Raw genomic sequence first — 15737 nt, 5'->3', positions numbered from 1 at the left:
TAATTTCTATTTGAAAAACGTAGTTATTAAAAACATAGTTTTAAACAATGTGCTTTCCAGTATTTTCCCAGTGTCACTTTCAGTTCAGTTCCGTCACTCAGTCATGTCCTACTCTTTGCAACCCCACAGACTGCAGCACACCAGGCTTCCCTGTCCATCACGAACTCCCAGAGTTTGCTCAAACTCATGTCCATTGAATGGTGATGCCATCCAACCATCTCATCCTCTTGTCGTCCCCTTCTCCTTTGGCTTTCAGTCTTTCCCAGCATCAGGGTCTTCTCCAAGGAGGCAGTTCTTCACATCAGGTGGCCAAAGTATTGGAGTTTCAGCTTCAGCATCGGTCCTTCCAATGAATATTGAGGACTGATTTCCTTTAGGATTGACTGGTTGGATCCTCTTGCAGTCCAAGGGACCCTCAAGAGTTTTCTCCACCACCACAGTTCTAAAGCATCAATTCTTCAGTGCTCAGCTTTCTTTAAAGAAAGAGGATGAGATGGCTGGATGGCATCACTGACTCGATGGACGTGAGTCTGAGTGAACTCCAGGAATTGGTGATGGACAGGGAGGCCTGGCATGCTGCAATTCATGGGGTCACAAAGAGTCAGACACAACTGAGCAACTGAGCTGAACTGAACTGAAAATGTGTAATATTCACAGAAATTAATAGGGAAAACATGATAGGGCTCCACAAACAAGTATATTAAAGAATCAAATGCAACCCATTATACTCATGCAAAGAGTACATCATGAGAAACGCTGGGCTGAAAGAAGCACAATCTGGAATCAAGATTGCCAGGAGAAATATCAATAACCTCAGATATGCAGATGACACCACCCTTATGGCAGAAAGTGAAGAAGAACTAAAAAGCCTCTTGATGAAAGTGAAAGTGGAGAGTGAAAAAGTTGGCTTAAAGCTCAACATTCAGAAAATGAAGATCATGGCATCTGGTCCCATCACTTCATGGGAAATAGATGGGGAAACAGTGTCAGATTTTATTTTGGGGGGCTCCAAAATCACTGCAGATGGTGACTGCAGCCATGAAATTAAAAGACGCTTACTCCTTGGAAGGAAAGTTATGACCAACCTAGATAGCATATTCAAAAGCAGAGACATTACTTTGCCAACAAAGGTCCATCTAATTTAGGCTATGGTTTTTCCAGTGGTCATGTATGGATGTGAGAGTTGGACTGTGAAGAAAGCTGAGCGCCGAAGAATTGATGCTGTTGAACTGTGGTGTTGGAGAAGACTCTTGAGAGTCCCTTGGACTGCAAGAAGATCCAACCAGTCCATTCTGAAGGAGATGAGCCCTGGGATTTCTTTGGAAGGAATGATGCTAAAGCTGAAACTCCAGTACTTTGGCCACCTCATGTGAAGAGTTGACTCATTGGAAAAGACTCTAATGCTGGGAGGGATTGGGGGCAGGAGGAGAAGGGGACAACAGAGGAGGAGATGGCTGGATGGTATCACTGACTCAGTGGATGTGAGTCTGAGTGAACTCCGGGAGTTGGTGATGGACAGGGAGGCCTGGCGTGCTGTGATTCATGGGGTCACAAAGAGTCAGACACGACTGAGTGACTGAACTGAACTGAACTGAAAGTGAAAAGTCAATTAAACTATACCGTAGGAAGCTTTTAACTTAGTCACCATCATAGATGCCAGTTGGGGAATGGAGCTTGGAGACAGGTTGAAGATGAAAAGGGGGCCAGCAGCTTCTATAGTGATGAGAAAGGAGCAATGGGGAATGGAGGATTTCTCTTCTTCCACTTCCCTTCCAGTGGACACAGTTTTTCTTCCCTCTTGCCATTGGCAGCTCCAGCAGCAGTGACAAGAATCCTGTCATCGCCCTAAGAAGGGATATTAATATCGCTTCTCCCATTCTCGTTCCCTCTGCTTACAGTTCTTCCTCTGCCACCTGGTTCTGGCATGAAATTAAAGGTAGGGGACTAGGGCAAAGACAGACTGCTTCAAAAGAAATGGTCTCAGATGCACAGCAGCAGAGACTTTTGATATGAAGTCTGTGGTAGTGATAGAAATAGGCGGGAAAAAGATATTGGAGGAATAAGAATATAAGATATAATATAGAATATAGGAATAAGATATAGGAGGAAAAAAGCAATGAGGGCAGAACATGCAAGTTCTTCATGTGTGGGAGGCATAAAGAAAATAGGAATATTTAAGTCTGGGATATTTCAGAAATGATATTTTGAGAATGCAGATAGTATTTTCAATTAGTTTTAGAAATGAGCATCCATGTGATTAAATCATTTAACAAAATGAGATTGTTCCTGTGATGACTACTACTACTGTGATGACTTACCTATATTTCCCTAATTTGCTTTAGCAGGATATTGTTGAAATGGTGTCTTCAGCTGCTGAGGAATCATCTTTAATGAATGCCATCTTGGCACAGGAAATTGAAAATTGTCCAATGGAATTGGTAAATAGATGTATAGTCTTGAGGATGTTCTTTAAAACTTTGTTCCTAAACAGTTAGCACCTTATTTACCCCAAAATTATTTTTAGCTGTAATGTTACTTTCTAAAATTACAGTTTAAATTTGTGATCTTAACAAAGATGTGTATGATTAGCTTGACAGAGCATATGTAGAATTGCTTTGATCTTTTATTCTTTCTTTGATTTATTTTGAAATTTCAAGTAATGTTTTAAAAGATATGAGATTTTTATGCTTATCAAATGTAGTCCTGGTTAAAATGTTGATAGTCATTTTTTTAAGTTATTAAAACATCTCTAAAGAAACAGAGCTGTATCATGGGGTATGCCTTAAGACATTTGAAATTTTATTTTTCAAATGAAAAAATGTTCTGACTTCTAGAGATCAGAAAAAGGGAATGGTCTTTACTGACCATTTCCCATTCCTGACTGTATTTTTTATCTGTTCACCATTTGTAGAAATAAAATAAGAATGGGATTGAAGGTTAAAGCATAAACTTCGGGTAAAGGAATACAAAGTTCAAAGGGCATGGTCTGCACAGAGGACCACAAGTCCATAGCAAACCCTGAGCTAATGTCGGACTCACCTGACTCCACAGAGATTACTGTCACCTTTCTATAATCCCTGTCCTACAGTGCTGAAGGCATTTTTAAGATTGTAATAAATTTTGACAAAAAGTTTCTTAGTAAATAATATTGAAGCACCTAGTAATGCCTAATATTAGTTTGTTTTTAGATAAACTATCTGTATAATGAGTTCCAAGACTATTACATTGTTTTTTTTTCATATGACTGAATTCTCTGGATAATCTAGGACAGAATAAATACCTGAAATTTTTACCTGAAGTGTCCAAACAGCTGAGCCAGAAGACAGCTGAGTCACTTTCACCTTTCTCTTTGCTTCTCAGTTCACTTCAGTTCAGTTGCTCAGTCGTGTCCAACTCTTTGTGACCCCATGAATCACAGCATGCCAGGCCTCCCTGTCCATCACCAACTCCTGGAGTCTACCCAAACCCATGTACATCGAGTCGGTGATGCCATCCAGCCATCTCATCCTCTTGTCATCCCCTTCTCCTCCTGCCCCTAATCCTTCCCAGCATTAGGGTCTTTTCTAATGAGTCAACTCTTCGCATGAGGTGGCCAAAGTATTGGAGTTTCAGCTTCAACATTAGTCCTTCCAATGAATACCCAGGACTGATCTCCTTTAGGATGGACTGGTTGGATCTTCTTACAGTCCAAGGGACTCTCAAGAGTCTTCTTCAACACCACAGTTCAAAAGCATCATTTCTTCGGCGCTCAGCTTTCTTCACTGTCCAACTCTCACATCCATACATGACCACTGGAAAAACCATAGCCTTGACTAGACGGACCTTTGTTTTGCAAAGTAACGTCTCTGCTTTTAAATATGCTGTCTAGGTTGGTCATAACTTTCCTTCCAAGAAGTAAGCATCTTTTAATTTCATGGCTGCAGTCACCATCTGCAGTGATTTTGGAGCCCAAGAAAATAAAGTCTGACACTGTTTCCACTGTTTCCCCATCTATTTCCCATGAAGTGATGGGACCAGATGCCATGATCTTTGTTTTCTGAATGCTGAGCTTTAAGCCAACTTTTTCACTCTCCTCTTTCACTTTCATCAAGAGGCTTTTGAGTTCTTCTTCACTTTCTGCCATAAGGGTGGTGTCATCTGCATATCTGAGGTTATTGATATTTCTCCCAGCAATCTTGATTCCAGCTTGTGCTTCTTCCAGTCCAGCATTTCTCATGATGTACTCTGCATATAAGTTAAATAAGCAGGGTGACAATATACAGCCTTGACGTACTCCTTTTCCTATATGGAACCAGTCTGTTGTTCCATGTTTAGTTCTAATTGTTGCTTCCTGACCTGCATACAGGTTTCTCAAGAGACAGGTCAGATAGTCTGGTATTCCCATCTCTTTAAGAATTTTCCCACAGTTTATTGTGATCTACACAGTCAAAGGCTTTGGCATAGTCAGTAAAGCAGAAATAGATGCTTTTCTGGAACTCTCTTGCTTTTTCCATGATCCAGCAAATGTTGGCAATTTGATCTCTGGTTCCTCTGCCTTTTCTAAAACCAGCTTGAACATCTGGAAGTTCACAGTTCACGTATTGCTGAAGCCTGGCTTGGAAAATTTTGAGCATTACTTTCCTAGCGTGTGAGATGAGCGCAATTGTGTGGTAGTTCGAGCATTTTTGGCATTGCCTTTGTTTGGGATTGGAATGAAAACTGACCTTTTCCAGTCCTGTGGCCACTGCTGAGTTTTCCAAATTTGCTGGCATACTGAGTGCATCACTTTCACAGCATCATCTTTCAGGATTTGAAATAGCTCAACTGGAATTCCATCACCTCCACTAGCTTTGTTCATAGTGATGCTTTCTAAGGCCCACTTGACTTCACATTCCAGGATGTCTGGCTCTAGGTGAGTGATCACAGCATTGTGATTATCTGGGTCTTGAAGATCTTTTTTGTACAGTTCTTCTGTTTTTTGTTTGTTTGTTTTTGTACAGTTCTTCTTTGTTTCTAGACACGGGTTATTTTTACATATGGTCAAGAAAACCACAACACAGCACAAGTTCAGCTGTTTTAATAATCAACTAGGCTTTCCACACTATGGACTCAGCTGTAGGGTATCCAGATAGCTCAAGTAGACAGGCTTCAGCAAAGTACACAGACTATTTTTTCTGAGGCTTTTCCTGGTTAGTTTAGTTGTACAATATAGGTGAAACTGCAGTCTCATGGATCTTTAACAAGGAGTTGGGCCATTACTTTTCACATTTGAAAAATAGCTTTTGTGTATTTAACAATAAAATACAACATTAGTAATTGGGTAAACTAATTTATCCCAGAATCAACCAGTAAGGAATAAACATAAACATTTTACCTAGAAGAATTTAGAAAACTCTACAGAATAATATTGACCATATTTTCAGATCAGTCTCTTTGGCATGTAAGAAAGGATGCTGTATAGGCAGAACCAGGAAGCCAGTGCAGCTGGCAGGAATGGGGACTTGGCAGTCCCTTTAGCCTTAGATGATTTAAAATATCATATAGGATATTCTGAAGCTTTCTGAAGTCATCTTGGAGTCGATGAAATTGAAAGCACTGTTAGGAAGTGTCTGGGCTCCAGAGGTATACGTGAAAGCTTGACAAACAGTGGAGCTGTGATAAGGGTAACACAGAAGCTGTTAGGTTGCATGATAACAGAGATAACATAGGAAAAATTATAAAGTATTAATAGGTCAGATCTGTGCCACTTGCCCATCCCCACCCCCAAACCCTTTATAGGCATGCTTTTTTATCAGACTTATCAGCACCTTTCCTATGTTCAGTTCTGTTCTCAGTTTATAAGTTGTTAGTTGGTAAGGAGACTTAGAGTGAGTTCCTGTGAAGGGATTTCAAGTTTATAATTTTTAAATATTAATGGTGTTTCTGCAAGTGACTAAAAACTGAAAAGAAGGTTGAAAAGTTGGATCTATTTACATAATGTGAAAGGCAGTGTGTTGATCTTTTTTTTGACAAGGCATCCTTGAAATTTGAAAGGTTCCTAACCCAATTGGACACAACTCACTAAACATCAATTATTGTTAGAACCTTTATATCACCAGATAAATTCAAATAAAGATCTTTATAATGCAGTTCTTCTCTAACTTTATGTTTACTCCTGTCATCTGAGTTCAGATTGACCAGAGCTGGGAGAGTCCTAGCCAAAAGTGGTCATCTTTACCTTTAAAAGTAAGGGTACAATGCCTGGGATGCATCACCAATACAGATGCAGAATCTCCTACTCTGGAGCCCCTTGTCAGAAGATAGCCTGGGAGCATAGACATCAGCCTATAAAAACTGAGCTGTACCTGTTTGTTGGTCTTATTCTCTCAACTGCAGATGATAACCTCCTTATTTGGCAGGACCCCATGTTACAGTTGTGTGTCTTGTGTTTCTTTCTACACTATGGTTGGCAGATAGTAAACAGTCAATAAATTTTGATTAAAGGAAATATTTTATCAATTTTTCAAACAGGAGTCATGGGGGAATGAACAAAATATTGAGGCAGAAAGATGGAATCTAAGAATACTTCAGATGTTACATAGTTTGCAGGTAAGACTTGGTAGGGTTTATCAACACTGTTTTTAGTTTTAAAAATAAAAAGTTGAGTTCAATCCTCTAGATATTAATAAAAATGAAACCATTTTCACTGTGTTCTTGTTGAGGCCAAATTACTCTATAGTGAAATGTATTGTAAGCTGTATACCCAGGGCTAAGTATGAGTTTGTTTTTGGTGCCCATATGCTGTAATCAATTCTTACCCATATGCATGTCCCTAGACATCTATGCTATGTCTCATTCTTGTGTTTAGCAGGCTGTCAACTAATTCTCAATATGTAATTAAATTTATAACAGTTTAAGAACAAAACAGATAATTTCAAAATTTAACATATTTTTATCAAAATAATTCATGCTTAGTCACCCAGTCGTGTCCGACTCTTTGCAACCCCATGGACTGTAGCCTGCCAGGCTCCTCTGTCCATGGGATTTTTTTCCAGGTAAGAATATTGGAGTAGGTTGCCATTTCCACCTCCAGGGAATCTTCTTGACCCAGGAATCAAACTACTGCAGGCGAATTCTTTACCACTGAGCCATTAAGGAAGCCCCATCCATGCGTATAATTTTGAAAGTTCAGTATACTATGCTGTAAGGCTGAAAGGGAAACACAGAAGTCTTTTGTCCTATCCCCTCCTTATCCCTAAATTCTGCTTTCCAGAGGAAATTGAACTATTTCTTATAGATTTATATCTATACTTCTAATTACAAGTTCTTACTCCTCTATCCTAATATTTCAGCTTTACATTTTATCTGCTGAGTTCTTTCAACAGAAAATGAAAATTTAACTTAGTTATATCTCCCCAACCCCAGTCTATCTTCAGCACAGTATTCAGCCGTTCAGTTCAGTTCAGTTGCTCAGTCGTGTCCGACTCTTTGCGACCCCATGAATTGCAGCATGCCAGGCCTCCCTGTCCATCACCAACTCCTGGAGTTCACTCAGACTCACGTCCATTGAGTCAGTGATACCATCCAGCCATCTCATTCTCTGTCGTCCCCTTCTCATCCTGCCCCCAATCCCTCCCAACATCAGAGTCTTTTCCAATGAGTCAACTCTTCACATGAGGTGGCCAAAGTACTGGAGTTTCAGCTTTAGCATCATTCCTTCCAAAGAACTGCCAGGGCTCATCTCCTTCAGAATGGACTGGTTGGATCTCCTTGCAGTCCAAGGGACTCTCAAGAGTCTTCTCCAACACCACAGTTCAAAAGCATCAGTTCCTTGGTGCTCAGCTTTCTTTATAGTACAACTCTCACATCCATACATGACTACTGGAAAAACCATAGCTTTGACTAGACAGACCTTTGTTGGCAAAGTGATGTCTCTGCTTTTTAATATGCTGTCTAGGTTGGTCATAACTTTTCTTCCAAGGATCAAGCATCTTTTAATTTCATGGCTGCAGTCACCATCTGCAGTGATTTTGGAGCCCAAGAAAATAAAGTCTTTCATTGTTTCCCCATCTATTTCCCATGAAGTGATGGGACCAGATGCCATGATCTTCGTTTTCTGAATGCTGAGCTTTAAGCCAATTTTTTCTCTCTCAGCTTTCACTTTCATCAAGAGGCTCTTTAGTTCTTCTTTGCTTCCTGCCATAAGGGTGGTGTCATCTGTATATCTGAGGTTATTGATATTTCTCCCAGCAATCTTGATTCCAGCTGGTGCTTCATCCAGCCCAGCATTTCTCATGATGTAGGCAATGGCACCCCACTCCAGTACTCTTGCCTGGAAAATCCCATGGACAGAGGAGCTTGGTAGGCTGCAGTCCATGGGGTCGCTAATAGTCTGACACGACTGAGCGACTTCACTTTCACTTTTCACTTTCATGCATTGGAGAAGGAAATGGCAACCCACTCCAGTGTTCTTGCCTGGAGAATCCCAGGGGTGAGGGAGCCTGCTGGGCTGCTGTCTATGGGGTCGCATAGAGTCAGACACGACTGAAGCGACTTAGCAGCAGCAGCAGCAGCAGCACTCTGCATATAAATTAAATAAGCAGAGTGACAATATACAGCCTTGACATACTCCTTTCCTGATTTGGAACCAGTCTGTTGTTCCATGTTCAGTTCTAACTGTTGCTTCCTGACCTGCATACAGATTTCTCAGGAGGCAGGTCAGGTGGTCTGGTATTCCCATCTCTTGAAGAATTTTTCACAGTTTGTTGTGATCCACACAGTCAAGGGCTTTTGCATAGCCAGTAAAGCAGAAGTAAATGTTTTTCTGGAACTCTCTTGCTTTTTCCATGATCCAACGGATGTTGGCAATTTCATCTCTGGTTCCTCTGCCTTTTCTAAAACCAGCTTGAACATCTGGAAGTTCAGGGTTCACGTACTGTTGAAGCCTGACTTGGAGAATTTTGAGCATTACTTTACTAGCGTGTGAGATGAGTGCAATTGTGCGGTAGTTTGAGCATTCTTTGGCATTGCCTTTCTTTGGGATTGGAATGAAAACTGAACTTTTCTAATCCTGTGGCCACTGCTGAGTTTTTCAACTTTGCTGGTGTAATGAGTGCAGCACTTTCACAGCATTATCTTTTAGGATTTGAAATAGCTCAACTGGAATTCCATCACCTCCACTAGCTTTGCTCCTAGAGATGCTTCCTAAGACTCACTTGACTTTGCGTTTCAGGATGTCTGGCTTTAGGTGAGTGATCACACCATCGTGATTATCTGGGTCATGAAGATCTTTTTTGTACAGTTCTTTTGAGTATTCTTGCCACCTCTTCTTAATATCTTCTGCTTCTGTTAGGTCCATACCATTTCTGTCCTTTATTGAGCCCATCTTTGCATGAAATGTTCCCTTGGTATCTCTAATTTTCTTGAAGAGATCTCTAGTCTTTCCCATTCTATTGTTTTCCTCTATTTCTTTGCATTGATTACTGAGGAAGCTTTCTTATCTCTCCTTGCTGTTCTTTGGAACTCTGCATTCAAATGGGTGTTATCTTTCCTTTTCTCCTTTGCCTTTCGCTTCTCTTCTTTTCACAGCTATTTGTAAGGCCTCCTCAGACAACCATTTTGCCTTTTTGCATTTCTTTTTCTTAGGGATGGTCTTGATCCCTGACCCCTGTACAATGTCATGAACCTACGTCCATAGTTCTTTATTGCTCTAGAAGATTTCTTCAGCTTTATCCTCATTTTTATTGAACTTCTTTGTTTTCCAGGAGTTTTTTTCTCAGTTATTATTTTGTTTTATTAATAATTTTATTATTGACTATTTTATTTTTTAATTATTTTATTTTATAGCATCTGAACAGCTGCCCACTCCAGTATTCTAGCTTGGAGAATTCCATGGACTGTATAGTCCATGGGGTCACAAAGAGTTGGATACTACCGAGTGACTTTCACAATCTATTTATTTATATTTAATAGTTTTATTGAAGTATGATTAACATAACAATAAACCATACCTATTTTAGAATATACAGTTAGATAAATTTTGATGTATTTATGGAAACTCTCACCACAGTCAAGATAGTGAACATATCTACAATCTCCAGAAGTTTCTTTGTGTCTCTTGATAATCCTTTGTCTCATCTCCCCCACTGGTCCCCCTCCCCCAGCCCCCAGCAACCATTGATCTGTTTTCTCTCAATAGCATCCTAATCATTTTTTGTGGATGGTGTCTTCTCTTAATTTTCAGAGGTTATAGCTTTCTCCTACTGCCTTCATTGTTTCCTTAGTAATTCTCTTGGATATTAGAAATTTTATCCAAGTGTTTAATAGATCTTTGGTTTTTATTTAAGAATGAGACACCAAAAAGCTGATTGGAGGTTATATAAGCATGGGTGGGGCTTATAGACTTGTTGTCTTCATAGCGAGATAATTTTGGGTGTCCCCACCCCCGCCAATACATACGCACACAGATGTCATTATCTATAGAATTTTTTTCCTTGGAATGGTCTATTTTTGCATGGTCAAATCTACTGTCTAGAAGATATAAGCATGACGTCCATGGTTGAGGAAACAAAAGGGAGTAAGGGAGAAGCTGGCAGTCTCACTGCTTAGATATTAGAATTTCCCTTAATCCCCCAGTTTGTAACACTTCTCTTCCACTATCCACAGTGCCTCGTATTCCAGGTCTAAAACCTCATGGTTGGTACCTCCAGAAAGACAACTTTCTGCCTCCTGCTAGGGTTCAGGACTAATGGTCTCCTGGTTCTGTGAGGTGGTGTGGTAAACCTGAGGGTCTAATTGTTTTCAAGTAGCCTTTTAAGGAATTCTCATGTTTTTAACTTCACACTTCATTTCCAGCTTATGACATACTGCTGCCTATAATCACTGATCTTTTCCTAGGTTTTCTTTCATTCAGGGATTTTGTTTCTGTTTTGTTCAAATGTGTTTGTTGGGATGGTCTCCCACTCATCTTGATTTTGGATTCTTTGGTGCTACTTCTGTCTGAAGCAGCATCCTTCAGTAAGCCTTGCTTTTATTCCTGTAGGGTGTCAAGGACAAGGAGCAGCCAACACACAAAACCACTAGTGTTTGTGCACAGCTAGAGCTGGTGGTGATTTTATAGTATCCTGGGCATTTCACATCCATAGAGTAGGAACTGGGGCTCTGGACCATGTGCTTCTTCTCATGTTTCCTCTTCTCCTTTTTTGGAGAAGGATGAAGGTGATCCTTTGCAAGAGGCATCATAGGGGAGGTTTTCACTGCTGGAAATGCTCCTTTTTTCCACATTTTTCATGTTTTATTGTACTTACACTCAAATTTCACCATTAAATACTGAGCATAAGTATATGCTGGCCTTATGTCCAGATTTTTGAAATGCAAAGGTAAATTGATGAATGGCTTTAATAATGTGATATATTAGACACTGTAAAATATATTAAACAATTAGAGAATCTAGAAGGAAAGTAAAATTCTGTCTATATACATTTACCCATTTAGTGGCATAAATAAACTCTATAGGGAAAGGACGACAGATATGAAGCTTTGGGTTGCAGTTGGAGGAAAAATCCATTCGGGACTGAACTGAGAGGTCCTTGGTTGCTAACAGAATCTCCCCTGACTTCAGAATTTAAACAAACTAGTGAGTTTTTTGATTGGTATCCAAAAACCACTGAATTGTGTAAAATCCCTATTAGTCATGAGAAACAGAAGGAACAAGATTGATTAAGGAATTGGTACATGCCAATTTGAGTCATTGGGTCTGGCCAGTCAAAAGTGAGCAGAGCTGGCTAGAGGCTGAAAATCCATTGGATGTTGCAGTTCACTCATCTCAGTCTAGAGGTTACTACATTCCTCAAAAATTCTTGTTCTCCAAATAAGTTCCTTAAATGCTTTCCATAAGCAGGGTCTAGGTTCTGTATCTCAAATTGTCTTGCCTTTTGCTGGTTCTCCTCTCTGCTGGCATTTAGGTTTCATCTTTCTCTAAGTCTGGTAAGTCTTCCACTTTGTATTTCTCTTCTTCATTTCTTTACCTTTATTTTAGAGGAGCTCCTGGAGGAAACAGAATAATCCTCTCAGGGTGTTTGTCAAAAGGGTTCTTAAAATTTACAAGGCTGTCCCTGCTCTCTCCCTGGGGAAAACCACCCAATCCACATCTTGTCTCCTCAAGAGAGGGAATAAATGAAGGCTTGGCATGCTATCTCAAAGGCTGCTGACACTGTGCTATGCTACTCATTTGGTTGAGATTAAAGTATGATAAAATATTTAACTTGTCAATTTTTTAAAAGTTAGTGTTGGTTGCTCAGTTGTGTCTGACTCTTTGTGACCCCATGGACTGTAGCCCACCAGGCTCATCTCTCCATTAAATTCTCCAGGCAAGAATACTGGAGTGGGTAGTCATTCCCTTCTCCAGGAGATCTTCCAGAGCCAGGGATTGAATCTGTGTCTCATGCATTACAGGCAGATTCTTTACCATCTGAGCCATGAGTTAAATGTTATGGACTAGCAAACAAACAAACAAAAAAGACCTTTGTATATGGTCTTTTTAAAAAATGCTTCACAGCTACCAAATTAGTACAATATTCACAGGGATACTGGCCAGTATTCACCATAGTATTTCTAACTAAAACACAATACTCCTTCTCTAGAAATCTGATTCCAAGTGCAGTCTAATCAAATACTTCATTGTATGTCAGTTTTTCAAGTAGATTCACAGGTGTCCTGTAGTGAACCAATGTCTTTTTAATCTGTGCAAAGAAACTGGGAGATATTTATTTAGTCATATTCCCCTGCCATTACACTTACACTAGAGTTGTTTAGTTAACTCCACCCTGCAGTACCTATAAAACAAGCCTGACAGGCTGATAATCATTGTTTTTGAAGATTCGCAGGGTCCTGTGGACTTTTTTCTGCCTGAAAGTCTCAATTAATTGCACTTTTCCCAGGAGCCATTTATGTTAACATCAATAGACCTAACATTTGTATAACACATTGAAATTTGTATAACACTTTAGAGTTCTTTTGCGTGTATTTTGTCAATGAACCAAGCTGTGCTCAATGACCTGTTTTTTTATGTTTCCTAATAAATCATTTGCATTTCTCCATTTAAGAATTTCAGTCACTTATCAAAAATACCAATATTTATTATTCATTATACATCCACAGCCTGCTTTGTTTCTAATGATCTTATTTCCCTTTCCTCTTTTATAATTGTTTTCCCAGGAATCCAACAAGATGGGAATGCAGTACTTTAGTCTGATGAAGCTCTGCAGAAATAGTGACCGGAAACAAACTGCTGCCAAATTTTATAGCTTTCTTATGCTAAAAAAACATCAGGCTATTGAGCTGAGCCAGAGTGCTCCCTATGCAGATATTATAGCTACAGTGGGACCAATGTTCCATAAAATGTGAAGGAAATCCAGAACATGCAGATTTATGTCATCATTGGAATTTCTGGATAGATTGTTCAGTTTAACGCAGAAGCTGTCTGGAAGCAGCTGAAGGTCTGATCCATTTCATAGATAGGTTGAGCTCATATTTCATAGATAGATAGGTTGAGCCCATATTTCCTCTTTGTAAGTTCAGAATAATCATAGGCATAATTAGAAACCTATATGCTTCCAGAAATAACTGTAGCTAAGTAATATTTTTAACTTAGTTGACTTGAATGCATATCATTTACCATTTCCTTGACTTGAATGTTGTATTTAGGATACATTTTAAAAATACTTTATGTCTTCAAGGATTTTTATAAAGTGGATTATTTATTAAATTTTATAACTTAATACATATTAGTAATTAATAATTAACACTTTCTTATTTCTCCACAACAATAATTTATTTGATTATAATGCATATCACTCTTGGTTTTATATAATGCCCTGGCTTTTAATCTAATATCTTAATCGAAGAGTTATAAAATTTTTCTTAGTCTCAAATTATATGAGTCTAATATAATATGGCTTTAGTCTAATTATAGTTCATGCAACCTGTTTATTTACTATTAATGATTATTATGGCTATCATTTATGTATCAGCAAAACTAACATTAGAAAAAATTAATGGATGCTTATTCAACATGTTGTTTTCAGCTATAATTCAAGTGAAGGTAACTAAAATAAATGTTCTTTATATGGTGTATACTGAGCATTTTTGACATTAAAACCAAAGTTTTTCTTTCTTAGTTGAAGTTTGAGTTAAGAGATTTTCATGTAATGCTCTGTGAGCTCCATACTATTGTATCTGGAATTATGCTACAGACTAAATTCTAAATGGCCCCTTTGAATGTATTAACTATAAGTTTTAGATGTCAAAATTCCCTTTTTTAAAATTTCCTTTAATTTTTAATTAACACAGGAAAGATTGACTTTTTTATTTTAGTGCACAGTTCAATGAATTTTACAGGTATAGATTCCTGTGAGCACCATCAGAACCAGGGTACCAAAAAAATCCCTTGTACTAACCCTTTGTAGTCACACCCTTCCCCCATTCTAACTCCTGGTAACTACTCTTCTACATGACTATAGTTTTATCTTTTTAAGAATGTCATACAAATGGAACTATATAGTAAGTAACCTTTTTTCAGACTGACTTCTTGCATTCCATCTTTGAGATTAGTACAAATTATAGCATGTATCAGGGGTTCAATCCTATGTATTGTTAAGTAGCAATCTGTTGTCTGGATATACCACAGTTTATGTATCCATCTACCCCCTGAAAGACATTTATATTGTTTAACAATTAAAAATAGAGCTGCTGCATATACCTGTGTACAGTTTTTGTATGAATATAAGTTTCTAATTTTCTAAGGTAAATATCTAGGCCTGGGTCGTATGGCCAGTGCATGTTTAACTTTATAAGAAACTAACAAATTATTTTCCAGATGTACCTTTCTGCATTCCTATTAGCAATGTATGTGAGTTCCAGTTGACTTTTTGTTTACTTTTTTATTTTGAGATAACTGTAGGTTCACATGAACTTGTGAAAAACAATACGGATCCTGTATACTCTTCATCCAGTTTCCCCAGTGGTAACATCTTACATACTTATAGTACAGTATCAGGGACACTGACATTGATACAGTCTGCTCACCTTATTCATGTCTCACCAGTTTTACATGTGCTCATTTGTTTGTGTGTGTTTAGAATGAATGTGTTCGCTCAGTCGTGTCCAACTCTTTGCGACCCCATGGACTGTAGCCCACCAGGCTCCTCAGTCTATGGGATTTTCCAGGCAAGAGTACTGGAGTGGGTTGCCATTTCCTTCTCCAGGGGATCTTCCCAACCCAGGGATCAAATCCAGGTCCCCTGCACTGCAGGCAGACGCTTTACCGTCTGAGCCACCTGTGTGTGTTTAGTTCTATGCAGTTGTACTACATAGGTGGCTTCATGTGACCACCACCACAGTCAAGAAATAGAACAGTTCTTTCACAGGAATGACCTGTTACTTTTTTGTAGCTACTGCCACTTTCTTCCTTCCTTTACTCCCTAGCCCCTGAAGACCTTTAACCTGTTTTCCATCTTTATAATTTTGTCATTAATATAGTTGACTTTTGCAGGTTAATTTTATACCCTGTTACAGTTACAGTTCAGTCACTCGTGTCTGACTCTTTGCAACCCCATGAACCACAGCACGCCAGGCCTCCCTGTCCATCACCAACTCCCGGAGTTCACTCAAACTCATGTCCTTTGAGTCAGTGATCCCATCCAACCATCTCATCCTCTGTCGTCCCCTTCTCCTCGTGCCCTCAATCTTTCCCAACACTAGGGTCTTTTCAAATGAGTCAG

The 15737-nt window shown here is 39.1% G+C and overlaps 1 protein-coding gene and 1 pseudogene across 6 annotated transcripts in view; one reads left to right on the top strand and one right to left on the bottom strand.

Moving 5' to 3' along the window:
• Window positions 1–14713, top strand: part of RAD21L1 (RAD21 cohesin complex component like 1) — a 49106-nt gene extending 34393 nt beyond the window's left edge. For 3 of the 6 annotated variants that reach the window (XM_059893004.1, XM_010811624.4, XM_059893007.1), the window contains 3 exons: window positions 2343–2438; window positions 6490–6567; window positions 13174–14713. In XM_059893004.1, the coding sequence (XP_059748987.1) occupies window positions 2343–2438; window positions 6490–6567; window positions 13174–13362 (363 nt within the window). In that variant the 3' untranslated portion in view covers window positions 13363–14713. Of the gene's footprint in view, window positions 1–1161; window positions 1937–2342; window positions 2439–6489; window positions 6568–13173 lie in introns of those variants that run through there. The other 3 variants (XM_059893005.1, XR_009496970.1, XM_059893006.1) reach the window with 3 other exon arrangements.
• Window positions 10947–11202, bottom strand: LOC132346943 (small ribosomal subunit protein eS27-like; annotated as a pseudogene).
• Window positions 14714–15737: the final 1024 nt, after the last annotated feature.

This window comes from Bos taurus, chromosome 13, assembly GCF_002263795.3.
Source record: "Bos taurus isolate L1 Dominette 01449 registration number 42190680 breed Hereford chromosome 13, ARS-UCD2.0, whole genome shotgun sequence".
In the NCBI taxonomy this organism is placed as follows: Eukaryota; Metazoa; Chordata; class Mammalia; order Artiodactyla; family Bovidae; genus Bos; species Bos taurus.
This window is presented reverse-complemented; position numbering and strand designations above follow the sequence as displayed.